Source organism: Ovis aries, chromosome 9 (genome assembly GCF_016772045.2).
Source record: "Ovis aries strain OAR_USU_Benz2616 breed Rambouillet chromosome 9, ARS-UI_Ramb_v3.0, whole genome shotgun sequence".
NCBI lineage: Eukaryota > Metazoa > Chordata > Mammalia > Artiodactyla > Bovidae > Ovis > Ovis aries.
In genome coordinates, this window is record NC_056062.1 from 64,055,562 (window position 1) to 64,069,588 (window position 14,027).

Consider the following 14,027-nt stretch of genomic DNA (forward strand, 5'->3'; position numbering starts at 1 on the left):
TTATTCAGTATTGTGTTAAGACTATATAAATATAAATTTAGTTGCAATTGAGACAGGATATTATATATGGAAATGCGTTTTTACCCAAGAAAATTAATGTTAATACAGTGATCTAATTTTATGATCAATAAGGTAGTTAATCTTTTATTAACTGTAACAGAACATAAAGCATTTATTTAATATCTTATGTTTTCCTCTTCAAATATCTTTTCTGAAAAAAATGACAAAATAATTTTCTATCTATGACTAGCTTCTTTTCCCAGTTGTTTTCTATCAGACAGGATACAATTGGAAACACAAACAATTGGAAAGAATTAAATATAAGAAGAGAGTTTTAAAAGGCCTAAAGAGATGAAACCAGGCAATAAGAGAAGTAATTCAAAAACTATTTAGTATACAAAGGAACTACAGCTCCAAAAAAAAAACACAAAACACTGGGGAGGGTTGGGATATTCAGAATGTAGGACACATTGACTGTTGTGCAATGAAGAATGCTGATATATGGAAGAGGATGGCACGTTGTGGACACTGGAGTAAAGGAGGTGGGTCACTCAGCAGATGCTGATTCCATAGAGGATGAACTACATGACCACTACTAGGTCCGCCAAGGAAGAATTGCTTTCAGTATCAAAGCTTGGACCATCAGAGAAATGCAACCATTTCCATAGTTGCTGTCAGGAGCAAAAGAAGAGAAAGGGAGAAAGAAGGCCACTTTTCCACTTCTTCTCTCACCTAAGGTTCCTAATATTCAGAACTAGTCAGGAAGGCACCTGTCATAGAAGTCTGAAGACAGTATGGAAGCATGGGGTTGGGGATGATGAACAACCAACAAATAACTGGCTCCTTCCAGTTATTTTTGCCTTCTTTTGTTTATTTTAGATTTTTCCTTTTTATTTTCCCTTGTGGTGGTTCACTGCAAAGTGGTCAGAATGAATGTAAGTATATTGTATTAAATTAGAATAAACACTACCTAGAAAGCTAGGCTGGGTGCAAAGATGAATGGTCATCAAGCAAGTCTATGTTTATAGACTTTATCTGGTATGTGATTATGAGTTATTAAAGGATTATAAATAGCAAAGCAAGATAGTACCAAGGTCAAGTGTTCATGAATTGTCACTTTAGGAGGCCTGTGGAGAAGACTTTAAGATTATAGGCATGTAAAACTAGAAGCAGAAGGACTTTAAGTCTATCAAAAGAGTTTTGATAAAAGAAGATGAGGGTTTACATTAGGGCAGAGCTAATGGGAATGAAGGCTTTCCCAATGGTTCAGCTATAAAAGAATCTACCTACAATGCAGGAGATGCAAGTTTGATCCCTGGGTTGGGAAGATCCCCTGGAAAGGAAACAGCAACCCACTCCAGTATTCTTGCCTGGGAAATCCTATGGATAGAGGAATCTGGCAAGTTACAGTCCATGAGGTCGCAAAAGAGTTATAAAGACCTAGAGACTAAATAACAACAACAATGGTAATAGAGATCAGTATCTGGATTTGAAATCTATTTTATATACTTTGCTTTCTATTTTAATGTATAACATTCTATTAGAATTAGAATACACAACATTTTTCTTTATTGTATTGCCCTACATTTCTATGTGGTAAAACACTATAGCCATTCCAGAGCACAAGCATACCTCAGAGATACGGTGGGTTTTGTTCTAGTTCATTACAACAAAGTTAATAGTGCAATAAAGCGAACCACATGAATTATTTTGTTTCACAGTACATATAAGAGTTACGTTTACACTATACTCTAGTCTATTCATTTTATGAGAGCATTCTGCCTAAAAAAATATACACACCTTAATTTTAAAATACCTTGTTGCTAAAAAATCCTAACCATCCTCTGAGCCTTCAGCAAATAGAAGTAGTATCAAAGATCATTAACCATCATAAACATATTAATGATTAAAAAGTTTGAAACATTGCAAGAATTACCAAGATTTGACACAGAGACACAAAGGGAGAAAATAGTGTCGGAAAAAATGAGGCCAATAGATTTGCTTGACAGAGTTACAACAAACCTTCTGGTATCTACAAAGTGTGATAAAGCAAAACACAATAAAATGAGCTGTGCTTGTAACATAGCTTTATTGTGTGTGTGTGTGTAACATAGCTTTAAAAATGTTTTGGTTAATTTCTATCTTGTTAAAGATAATGAGAACATATGTGCTTTAACACTAATAATTCTAAAATTTGTCTTAAAGAATGTTCCAATATAGTGAAAAGTATACTGCAATTTACAAATTCAATGCAATCCCTATCAAGATTTTGGAAAATACCTCGAATAAGCATACTACAAAGCCACAGTCATCAAGACAATGGTACTAGACAGTAGATCAATCAAAGATAAATCATATAACCAAGAATATACAAAAGACAATAACAAAAACTGAGAGGAGAACATTCTCAGACATAAAATCACAGAGGCTCAATAGATGGCTAACAAAACACAAGATGTTGTGAGGAGTCAGAATGGCTGTGCAATAAATGCAAAACACAATGCAAACTATACAGATGGCAGTGTGATTGCAAAATAGTAGCTGGGGCATTTTATGTGTTCATTTTGAATCAGTTCTGATGAGATGGATGAAACTGATTATACAGAGTGAGATGGAATTTGATATATATGTTCTGACATTCTAATGAATTGAATGTCTATGTCTAAAAAGAATCTATGCTCCCTTTCTCAAATTTTGAGAGCCTCATCTTTGTTATGTCATTATTCCAGAGCCTATGCATGCATTGTGAAGGCAAACAATTTCTCCATCCTGGTAGTGCTTATAATCTAGTAAGAACAGATGGACAATAAATAAGGAAACAGATTAAACAGATTGTGATAAGTGCTTTGTGTCATTGTTAGACTTTGGACATCTATGAATCAACATATATTTTTAAAATATCACTCTGGTGATGGAGTTGAAGGTTTACTGGGAGAGGGGGCAAATGATGGTGACTTGGGTTATGGAAAAAGCTGAGGAAGTAGTGAGGAACCATGACATTTGGAAATACTGTGACATTAAAGATTCTACTGATTTATTAGATACATGAAAATTTGTGAGATAGATATCAAGGAAAGCTATAGAGCTTTTGGATTACACAGCAATAAGATGAGAATTTAGTGAAGAGACTAAGGAAGGGACAGACTTTTGAACTGAGGGATTCTCTGAGGGTTCGGATGGTAAGGAATCTGTCTGCAGTGTAGGAAACCTAGGTTCAATCCCTGGGTCAGAAAAGATCCCTGGAGGAGGGAGTGGCTGCCCACTCCAGTATTCTTACCTGGAAAATCCCACGGACACAAGAGCCTGCCGGGCTACAGTTCATGGGCTTGCAAAGGGTTGGACACTACTAAGTAACTAACACTTTCGCTTTCAGTCACTATAGGAAACAGAAGGGGAAGAAAGAAACCTGCTGGATGTCATAATAGCAAATGGCAACACTGATTTATTCCATGAAGTCCAGCCCCAGTGTTATCATTTAACATATTGATGCTAATTAGATGAGCCTAGGCAGGTTAATCATCAAAATAATTATGGTAAAAATAAATACTCAGCATGTGCTAGGCACTGCGCTAAATTTTCATAAGCATTTTCCCACTTAATCTTCACAATATGACAATGGGTTAACTCCTAGTATCACCTTATGTTTTCCTTTATTATATTCATTGCCATTAATTTAAGAAAATTTTATGCAAGCCACCAATTATTTAAGAAGCATATGCGTTGACATTTTAATTGACTTTCTGGTAATTTAAATTTCTATCAGTTTTGCATAAATTACCAAATAATTATTTTAGTACTTTTCATTAGAGTCATTAATATAAAGTAACAAGTTAGTTATTTCATTCTCTCTGTTACTACTAACTCATTAAAGTATGAAATATCATTAATGTTTCTGATTCTTTCAAGAGGAAATGCTTAAATAATGTTTTCATCTAAAAGCATGCATAAGAAGTGATAGGACCGCTTGCTTTAAGTGTGTGAATTTTAGAATATTCCACAGTTTCTGATGAGTGTTTGCTTGGTAAGTAACAAAAGGCTAAAATATGATTAGGGGTGCATGTGGGATTAGGGGAAAGGTAGGACAGGGGTTATACCTTAGAAACTATTAAGAGTAAGATGAAAACCAACATGCTCTGCCATTCTGTCAAATGAGAGAATTTAGTGGAACAATGGCTAAAAAGCAGTTCATGACAAACAGTCACCAAATACAAATGTGAAATAGAGGAAATACTATGCTTTTTTCATGAAACTAAATGTGTTAAAGGGAAATTATTGTTCTTTAATCTGAATTTACTTGCAGTTTTAAACATCAAGTCTATGGTGAGAGACAATATTGTTGTGATAGCATACCACAAAGTAGCTATGTAGCAAAATTAATATATTTCAACACTTAATTGGCCAATCCTCAAATTTTAAATTTTATAAAAAATCATATCTGAAGGAAACTTGAAAGAAAAAAAGTGAAAAGTGAAGTCGCTCAGTTGTGTCCGACTCTGCGACCCTATGGACTGTAGCCTACCGGGATTCTCCAAGCAAGAAAACTGGAGTGGGTTACCATTTCCTTCTCCAGGAGATCTTCCCGACCCAGGGATCGAACCTGGGTCTTGTGCATTGGAGGCAGACACTTTAACCTCTGAGCCACATTGCATAATTCAAGGACTTAACCCTGACATATGTGTTTGCTAATCTTATTTAGTTTTCCTAATAGGGAAATATCTTTGTTAACCACTAATAATCTTTGCCATAAAGGTATTAACATATATAGATGGTGATCCCCCGTTACTTTCCTGGCATTTAATTTAATGACTTCATGATTATTATACCGTTTTTATCAGCCTGAACTACTTAAAGCTACTATGTGGGTAAAATCGTGTTTTTATCTATTCCAAATATTTGTTAAGAAACTTATATGGGCACTGTGAAGAAAAAAATGAATTACGTATTCGTTTTGCCCTCATGGAAAAGTCATTTCCCCTATGGGAAAATCATAGGGAAAGTGAAATAGACTGGAGTTGGGAGTTACAGGCCTATATCTTTGCTCCACTGCCTATCAGCTATCTTGATTTCTGATCAATTCTGAGCTCTGATTTCTTCAGTTTCAAGTTAGGAAAAACAAAACTATACTTTTGTATTCTTTTCAAAGGAACATAAAATGTCATTCACTACGTAACCTTATTATATAACAATAAGAAGGAAATATAATTGACAAAGCAATAAAACAATATATGAAAAACTGTTTCTCAAATATCTGAATTCCATGGAAAAATATGCTTATCCATAAAAAAGAATATACTTATAGTACATAGAAAATGTATTTTTATATATGCTTAAAATATGTGTATATTAACACATATAATTAATAATTTATATTTTATACAAATCATATTAGCTTCACCTGAAGTGTTTTAAAATTACATAGTTATTTCCTAAAAGATGTTTCAAATATATTTACATAAAATATATAGTCTCCCTTTAACTCTTGATATTAATAACATGATAAAAAATAACTCTGAATAAGAGATTCTAAATAGACCACTTGAATTTTTTTAACAATCAACATTTCTTTACAGTCTTATGATTCTTTAAAGCACTGTTCCAAGAACACAATTATTGTATTGAAAAGGAAAATATTATGATGTTTTCACATTCTCCTATCATTCCAGTTCATTAATTTAACCATGTAAGTGAGCCTCTTAACATGGAATGCTTTGCAAAAAGCACTAGTGATAAACTATTGAGTACCAAGTACTGCCTTCAGGAAGTTTTTGCCCAAGGAGAAAGAGAATGCATAATAACTAATCACACATAAATATTAAATTATAAAATGAAGTCTTGTAAAGAAAAGTAACTAATGGGATTCATAACTGAAAGTTTATTTTCAAATCAATCATGCAATGTATCACAGAAGGGAGTAAAACAAGTTACTGGAAATCCTCATAATGGTACAACTATTCAGAAAATAAGTTTAAAAACACATATTTCCTCACTTACTGAAATGAAAAAGAAGACTAAGTCTCCCATTATGCAACATGTCACTACATGCTGAGTATTTAAAGATAATTTCAGAACACTTGCTTTTTATAAATGGGAAAAAATCTTCAAATTGTTCTTCTCTATCATGGAAAATTTAATGATAAAGGTTCTAAATATTGTCTACTTTATTGGATTATTTAATGTATCTGAAGATGAATAAAAATCTGACATTGCATGTAAAATAATGTGAGTATGTACATTAGTACTTCGGATATTTACTATTTAGATTTAATTCATGTACCAAGGACAATGGGACAACGAACAGGGTGTTCACTAAAAAATGGGACACAAAAACATGGCAATAGTCTTGGACCTGGTTCTATTGTGAACTTGATCGTGTTGTTTAATATATCCCAGTCCCTTTTGCCTTCTAATCTGAGGATAAAATTGCATGTTTTACCTACAGAGAGAGGTTTTTAAAACATTATATTCAAGTAAATGCTGCATCAATAGGTTCTGTATCTACTTATTTTATATGATGTCACAGGGGTTTCTGTAACTTACAGTGGTCACTAGGTTCCATAGGACCTTTATTTTCATTTGTAGAATAAGTTAATATTTTAGCTACATTTAAAAATGCTTATTTCAAAGCCCAAAAAGAGAGCTTTGCGTTGGTTTCCTATTATTGATGCAACAAATTACTGTAAACTTAGTAGTCTAAGCAACAGAAAATCACTATATTGCAGTCTGGAGGATTGAAGTTCAAAGTGAATTTAACTGGGCTGAACTCAAGGTGTCAGCAGGACTGCATTTCTTATGGAGACTTTAGGAGAAAATCTGTTCCTTAGCTTTTCGAGCTTGTAGAAGCTGCTTGTCCTTCTTTGGCTTGTGTGCCTGTTCTAGCTTCACAGTCAGAAACTGCATCACTCAAAGCTCTGCTTTCACTGTCTCCTCTCCTACTCCATCTTTGATCCTCCTACCTTCCTTTGATAAGGACACTTGTGAATACTTTGGCCCATCCAGATAACCTAGGATAATTTCCTATTATTAAGATTTTAACTTAATCACATCTATAAAGTTCTTTTGTCATATAAGGTGACGTATTTAAATATTCCAAGGATTAAAGCCCCAGCAATTTTGGAGTGCCATAATTCATAGTATAATATCATATATACCATCATAGTCTGATTATAAGGCAAAATATGTTTTCAGACTTCTTTGTTGTTGTTGCAAAATCATTTGCCTTTTGTTTTCCCTGACAATCTTTCTTTCTTTTCTTAAAGATACTCTAAGCATTTAAAGTGTAGAGTACTTTATTTTTACATCTTTAAACTAAGAAATAATGTTGAAAAACTATAGAAAATTAGTTAACAACTAATTAATTACCAAATTACCCAGAAATTGTAGCACTACATATATTCTCAAGAGAAATACACATAAATGCTTACAAAACATGTAATACATGTGTATGGCAATATTAATTCATAAAGACTCAACTGGTTAAAAAAGTCCACTAACAATAGAATGGATAAATAAAGTATATTTATAAAATGGAATCCAATATAGCAATGAAAGTTAAGTTCCATACTACTGCTACAATAATACAAAGGTAATGTTGAGTTAAAGAAGCCAGAGGCAAAATAATTATATGATTTCATTTAGATAAAAGATTTAAGACCCAGAAAACAGATTTGTTTGATTGGAAGTCAGGCAGTGGTTGATATTCTTGGGACGGAGATAGTACTGAGTCACAGGGAGCACAACTGACACTCAGTATTGCTTGCAGTGTTTTATTTCTTAATTTGAAACGTATAATCAGTGATAATTCAGTAGCATATATACTTCTGTCTTGTATAACCATCTGTATGGATAATGTAGTTCATTAAATATATTTATTATCAAAAAACAAGATTATAATATTAGATTATAAAAATATATTATTTCATAAAAGTATTAATCAAGTATATTCTGGTTTATAATGATATATTGTTTTAAGAATGAGAATACCAAAAGCCTGAGGGTAAAAATTTGATCCCGCCCAATTCTAATAAAAGAAAGTTGTAAATTCATTACTATTAAATAAAATAAATTTTAAGATCAACTCATTTCAGAAACAGTGACAAAAAATGTCTAGTTCACTGAGAAATATAATAATAATTTAAACTTACATATACCTAATAATGGAGCCCCCAAAGTATATTTTGAAATAGACGTATTTACAAAGAAAAATATAAAAACTTACAGTCCTATTGGGAGATTTAAGCATATCTTTTTCAGTGTCTAGTAACAGCATTTATAAATAGTACAGAGATTATCTGAATAAGATTAACAAATGTATCCAAAAGATATACTGAATACTGCAACTAGCCCCTGATATATACCTATTATGACAGGCAGAAAAATGATCTCAGAATAATGTTCCCTCTGCACTTGTGAATATGCTATATCACAAGATGAAAGAAGCTTTAAAAATGGAATTAAGATTACAGATATTATAATAGGAAGATATTTGAATTATCAATTTGGACACAAATCTAATTACATGAGCATTTAAAAGCAGAGAACTCTCCAACTAGATGTAGAAGAGTCACAAAACTTCTTCCATCTGGAGACAGACGAGGGAGTGGCAGAGAGATGAGGTAGAAAGGGAAACTAAAGAATTTGAAGAATGAGAACCTGGACTGCCATTTCTCACTCTGGAGATGGATGAAGGTAGCCACAAATCAATAAATGCTTGCAATTTCTAAAAGCTGAGAATGACCCCAAGCCAATAGCCAGCAAGGAATGAGGTCCTTAGTTCTACAACTTCATGAAACTTGACTTCTGGCAACAGCCCTCTGAATTTGGAAGTGGAAGCAGACATTACTTCAGAGTTTTCAGAAAGCAAAGCATCCAAGTTGACATCATGATTTCACCCTTGTGAGACTATAAGCAGAGAATCAGTTAATTTACACCTACTTAGACACATATAACTGTGAGATAATAATGTGTTAAGTATGTGTTAATTTGAATTAGGAATAGGAAAATAATATGCTGTCCTTTATAAGAAAACTAAGTACATAATCAAAAGTTCCAATATCTACCATAAAGAAAATTTGAATGAATTTTAAATTCATACAGAAAATGTTATCTGACTATAAGACAAATGTAATACAAACACATTGGTAAATATATATATATATATACATATATATATATATATATATATATACTTAAAGAAATCCTTGTTTAAAATTTAAGAGATGTATTTCTAACCACAGAACAAAGAGGAAATCACAAAGGGATTTAGAAAAAAGTTCAAAAAAGTCCCTTTGGGGGCATAGTTTATGAAGCAAAAAGAGAAAAAAATAAAGCCAATGCTTATATGATCTAGAGAAATTGCTATGTGATTGTTCAAGAGTGGATTCTTTTGTATTTAAAAAAGAAAATTTGGCTGCCCAGATCAGAGTGTAGGATCTTCGTTCCTGACCAGGGATCAAACCCACTTCCCCTAAAGCGGAACCACCAAGTCTTAACCACTGGACTACCAGGAAAATCCCAAAAGTGGACTTTCATAAAGCTGTTGATGAAGACATACTGAATAAAGTACATAGAACCCAAATGTTCATCAACAGTGAGTGAATCAATTAATTGTGGTATATTTATTGCAATAGATTCCTATATAATAGTGGTTCTCAAAATGTGAACCATGTATCCTTGAAAACTGAGACATTTTCAGGGACTTCATAAGATTAAAACTATTTCTATAATACTGTTGAAAGAAAAGTGAAAGTGTTAGTTGCTCAGTCATGTCCTATTCTTTGTGACCCCATGATGGTTTATGGAATTCTCGAGGCAAGAATATTAGAGTGAGTAGCCATTCCCTTCTCCAGGGTATCTTCCTGACCTGGGTCTCCCGCACTGCAGGCAAATTCTTTACCATGTGAGCCACCAGGGAAGCCCCATAATACTACTGAGGCATTTTTCACTTTTTTTGTCTGTGTTGACATTTGCCCTCATGTACAATAGTAATGATGGGTATAAAACTGCTGGTGCATTAACAGAAGTCAGTAACTTCAAACTGTATTTGTAATTATTAGTCATTGTTTTCTTTAGTGCCACGCACTTGTAGTGCAAAACACAGAAAAGAAAAGAAACCCAGTTGTTCCTAAGAATGTTCCTGTTAAAGCTATAACTAATTATTTTATTAAATGTCCATCCTGTAACACTCTTTTTAACAACCTCTGTGATAAAATGGAAAAAAAAAAAAAAGAAACAAACACAAAACTTCCTTATGCCTACCAAAATATGATGGTTGGCTAGAGGAAAAACAGTTTGAGTTGTCAGCAGACTTAGCCACATTTTCCCATGGAACAACATTTTTATTTGAAAGAATGACTAACAGGTAAACTATGGTTAGTCACACTCAAGGCATTTGTTATCTATTTCCCCCGAGGCCTGGCATGCTGCGATTCATGGGGTCCAAAGAGTCGGACATGACTGAGCGACTGAACTGAGCTGAACTGAACTTGCCCCTCCAAAAAAAGAAAAAGAACCTCACTTGTTACTACAAGAAAAACAACTGGCAGATTTGCTGTCAATGATGAAATCTGAGTTTTCAATTAAAATCTTAAAATCTTAGAAAACTTTAATCTATAGCTATAAGCTTTAGAACTTCACCAAATTTAAAGACTTTTCTGGTTAGTTCAATAGAAATAAAAATAAAGGTGATTTTAAAGTATTTTATAGTGAAATAGATCAATATGTATCAATACTTGGAAGATCTCTAACTCAGTGAACCAATATATTTCAAATGACCAATGTATACATAATGTTAAAAATGTATGAGTAAATATAATCTATTACAATAGCAAGGTGAACCAAAGGAATTTAATGTTACAGAGTAAAAAAATGAATTGATTCAGTTTGAATTCAATATTATAACTGTCAAATTTTTGTGTAGTATCAAAGAAGAGTAACCATTTTTACATGCAAAAGTTATTAGAACACTCTTCCCTTTTAAAACTAAATATCTAACTGAAATTACATTACTTCATACCCATCAAACAAAATAATGTATTGCAAAATATTCAATAAAGGAGCAGATATGATAATCTAGCCATTTTCTACTAATAGGCCAAACATTAAAGAGATTTGCAAAAATAGAGTACAATGTATTCTCATTTTTTGTTTTGGAGAAAGCTATTTAATATTAAGATATTACTTATGTCAACATGTAATGGCATTATTCTGGATATTTTAAAATAAAGTAATCAATGTACATTTTAAAATGTTTCTCATTTTTACTTAAATAGAGTAAATATTGATACATCAAACCCATAGTATCTCTGGGGTTCTTAGTAAATTTTTAGAGTACATAAATCCGAGACAAACAAGAACTTATACTATTCAGAAATAAAAATGTATTGTAATTTCAGTACAGACTAATCCTGCCTATATAATGCTGGGCAAAAATAGCAAGTATATTAAAAAATAGTATAATTCTATTGCATAAAATTTTCAATTCTTACTCATATTAAGAATAAAAAATGGGAATGTGATGTAAAAGGCAATTCATAGCAAAAATTTTAAATAATTCATCTTCACTAGTTTTAGAAAAATTACATCCCATGAATGTGCTTTTTCTTATTTTTAATTTTTCTTTTCTGGTTTATAAAGTGTCAATTGTAAATTACCTTTTATATAATTGAGCTTATAATTATATGCAATAAATTATTAGCAAAATGACTAGTGAATTATGGGCAAAATATCAGACAAATATTTGTTATGCCAAACTATGAATTATTAACCAAAAATAATTTGCAACTATTAGCTTTAATAGAACCTCCTAGAGTCTGTTAAAACAAAATCACTTTTCACTTGTGGACATTTCAGTTTCATAGTTTCATATTTATATCACATTTCTTCTTTCAATATCAAATTTCTCTAAATATTTCCCACTCTTTATATATATTTTAAACAATCAGGAAAATGATCTGGCAAAAATGTCTTCTAAATGTTGTTAAAATCAACAATTAAAATGCACACAGAAAATCCATAGCCTCATAACTTATTTCCCAAAGTCTGAATTGATCAATATCCTAATATAAATGATATATATATAATAGATATGATAAACAGTAATAATACACACACATAAATATGTTTATATATACTTATAGTAATTACTTTATATAAATGATATGTTCAAATCAACATCGTAAATTAATTCACACCACACACACACTTATACAAAACTTGGGGATCTGATAAAAATGACTTTTAATACTCTTTCAGTTCTATTAGGTAAAATGTCTATAACTAACAGTTAATTCCATTTATGTTTTAGGTTAACAGGATTCCATCTGCCACCACCAGTAACAAGTACCAAATCTGTATTCTCACTACGTTTGACCAGTGATTTTGCAGTTAGTGCTCATGGATTTAAAGTATACTATGAAGGTAAGTGATGGTAATATAAAAAGACCATTGCCCAACTTAATGTAATAAAACCAAAATTGTCCAGGGTAAAAATAGAAGAAAAATCACCATGACAGAAGATACAGCTCATCATTTTATATCAAATCCTATACCAAGATTCACCTTCTCGATAATCATCAATAGATAATACAAAGCTACACTTAGTATGCTTTAATGCTTCATTGCAATGTGCCTAGACGGACAAAAAGTTTTCCCTTAAAAATCTTAGGAGATGAAACCATGGCATCATTATAGGTTTTAACTTTAATGAAAGAGAACAAAACGGGTCAGTGAAAGGAAACTAGGCCTAATTTTAAGCCAGTCTTTCCAGTTCCACAGATCCATAATTCCTTAATCAAAAAAGAGGAAAACAAAGAAAACTTTTAAAAAATGGAAGTTTGAGGCCATTAATAATCTTTATATTTCTTTATCCCACATAGTGTGCGTACTCATGTTTCACGATACAAATATTGTTTGATAGGCTCTGATGATGGTGTTAGAAATGCATAGAATCTACATTGTTTTCTCTTTTTGAAATGAAAAAAAAATTCTGAAGGGAAAAATTAAATGTTCTCATGTATGTGCATGTGCTCAGTTATGTCCAGCTCTTTGCCACCCCGTGGACCATCGCCCATCAGGTTCCTCTGTCCATGGGATTATCCAGGTGAGAATATTGGAGTGGGTTGCCATTTCCTCCTCCAGGAATGTGTTCTCAAGGGTTTATATATTGAGGTCATGTAGTTGTAATTTCTTCTGTGATTTGACAATAAAATTTCACATAGTTTAGGGAAGGGTATCTTTTTTACCCATAAGAATAGCATGACAAAATTCAGCTCACCTCCCCAGGACCACATAACCAGAATATACCGCAGTAAATCTAGCATCATGGTAAAAGGTATACAAATATAGTAGAAGGGTGGTTACTTTTTAAAACACATAGTAATTCAAAATATAATATGTTTAAAGGGCACACTAGCAAAAAAAAAACTCATATAAAATAGATTGATTTAGTATAAAGGTTAATAGTTTGCATGGGGGGGGGCGTGTTTTAAGGTAAGAATTTCATCTAGTGCTTTCACCCTGGGAAAAAAAGTACTCTCTAGCAAACAATCAAGGAAAAATATTTTATCTTTTTGATGCCCTAAATAATGCCATATCACAGTAGTTATGAAGACAATTTTATACCTAATATATTTCTGAACTGTCTTTCTCTACCAGGGGAGAATGCATTCCATGACTTAATTCCTACATTGTAATAGTAATAATCATTATTTCTGAAGGTGCTTTCACAATAGCTGAATACTTTTATCTTGGCAACTTAATTCACACTTTTAAACACTATAAAACAAAGGTTTAATTTTAAGTGTAATTTTGGCAATATTGAAGAAGCTAGTAATACAATAATTTTATATTAAAGGCTCCATAATAGAGAACTTGAACTCGGCTCATCAAAGTATAAAGATATTTTAATATAGTTTATTCTTTCAGCAAGTACTAAGTATACTGAAATTGTAGAAACTTGGAAGATGAATTATAAAGTTGTCATACTTTCTGGTTTGACTATCAAGTTTCATGAAATAGTCTCAAAAATATTT

The 14,027-nt window shown here is 32.1% G+C and overlaps 1 protein-coding gene across 2 annotated transcripts in view; it reads left to right on the forward strand.

Annotated features, from left to right (window-relative positions):
• Nucleotides 1–14,027, forward strand: part of CSMD3 (CUB and Sushi multiple domains 3) — a 1,392,034-nt gene that overhangs the window by 197,676 nt on the left and 1,180,331 nt on the right. For both annotated transcript variants that reach the window (XM_060393469.1, XM_027973090.3), the window contains exon 3: nucleotides 12,302–12,414. In XM_060393469.1, the coding sequence (XP_060249452.1) occupies nucleotides 12,302–12,414 (113 nt within the window). The remainder of the gene's footprint in view (nucleotides 1–12,301; nucleotides 12,415–14,027) is intronic.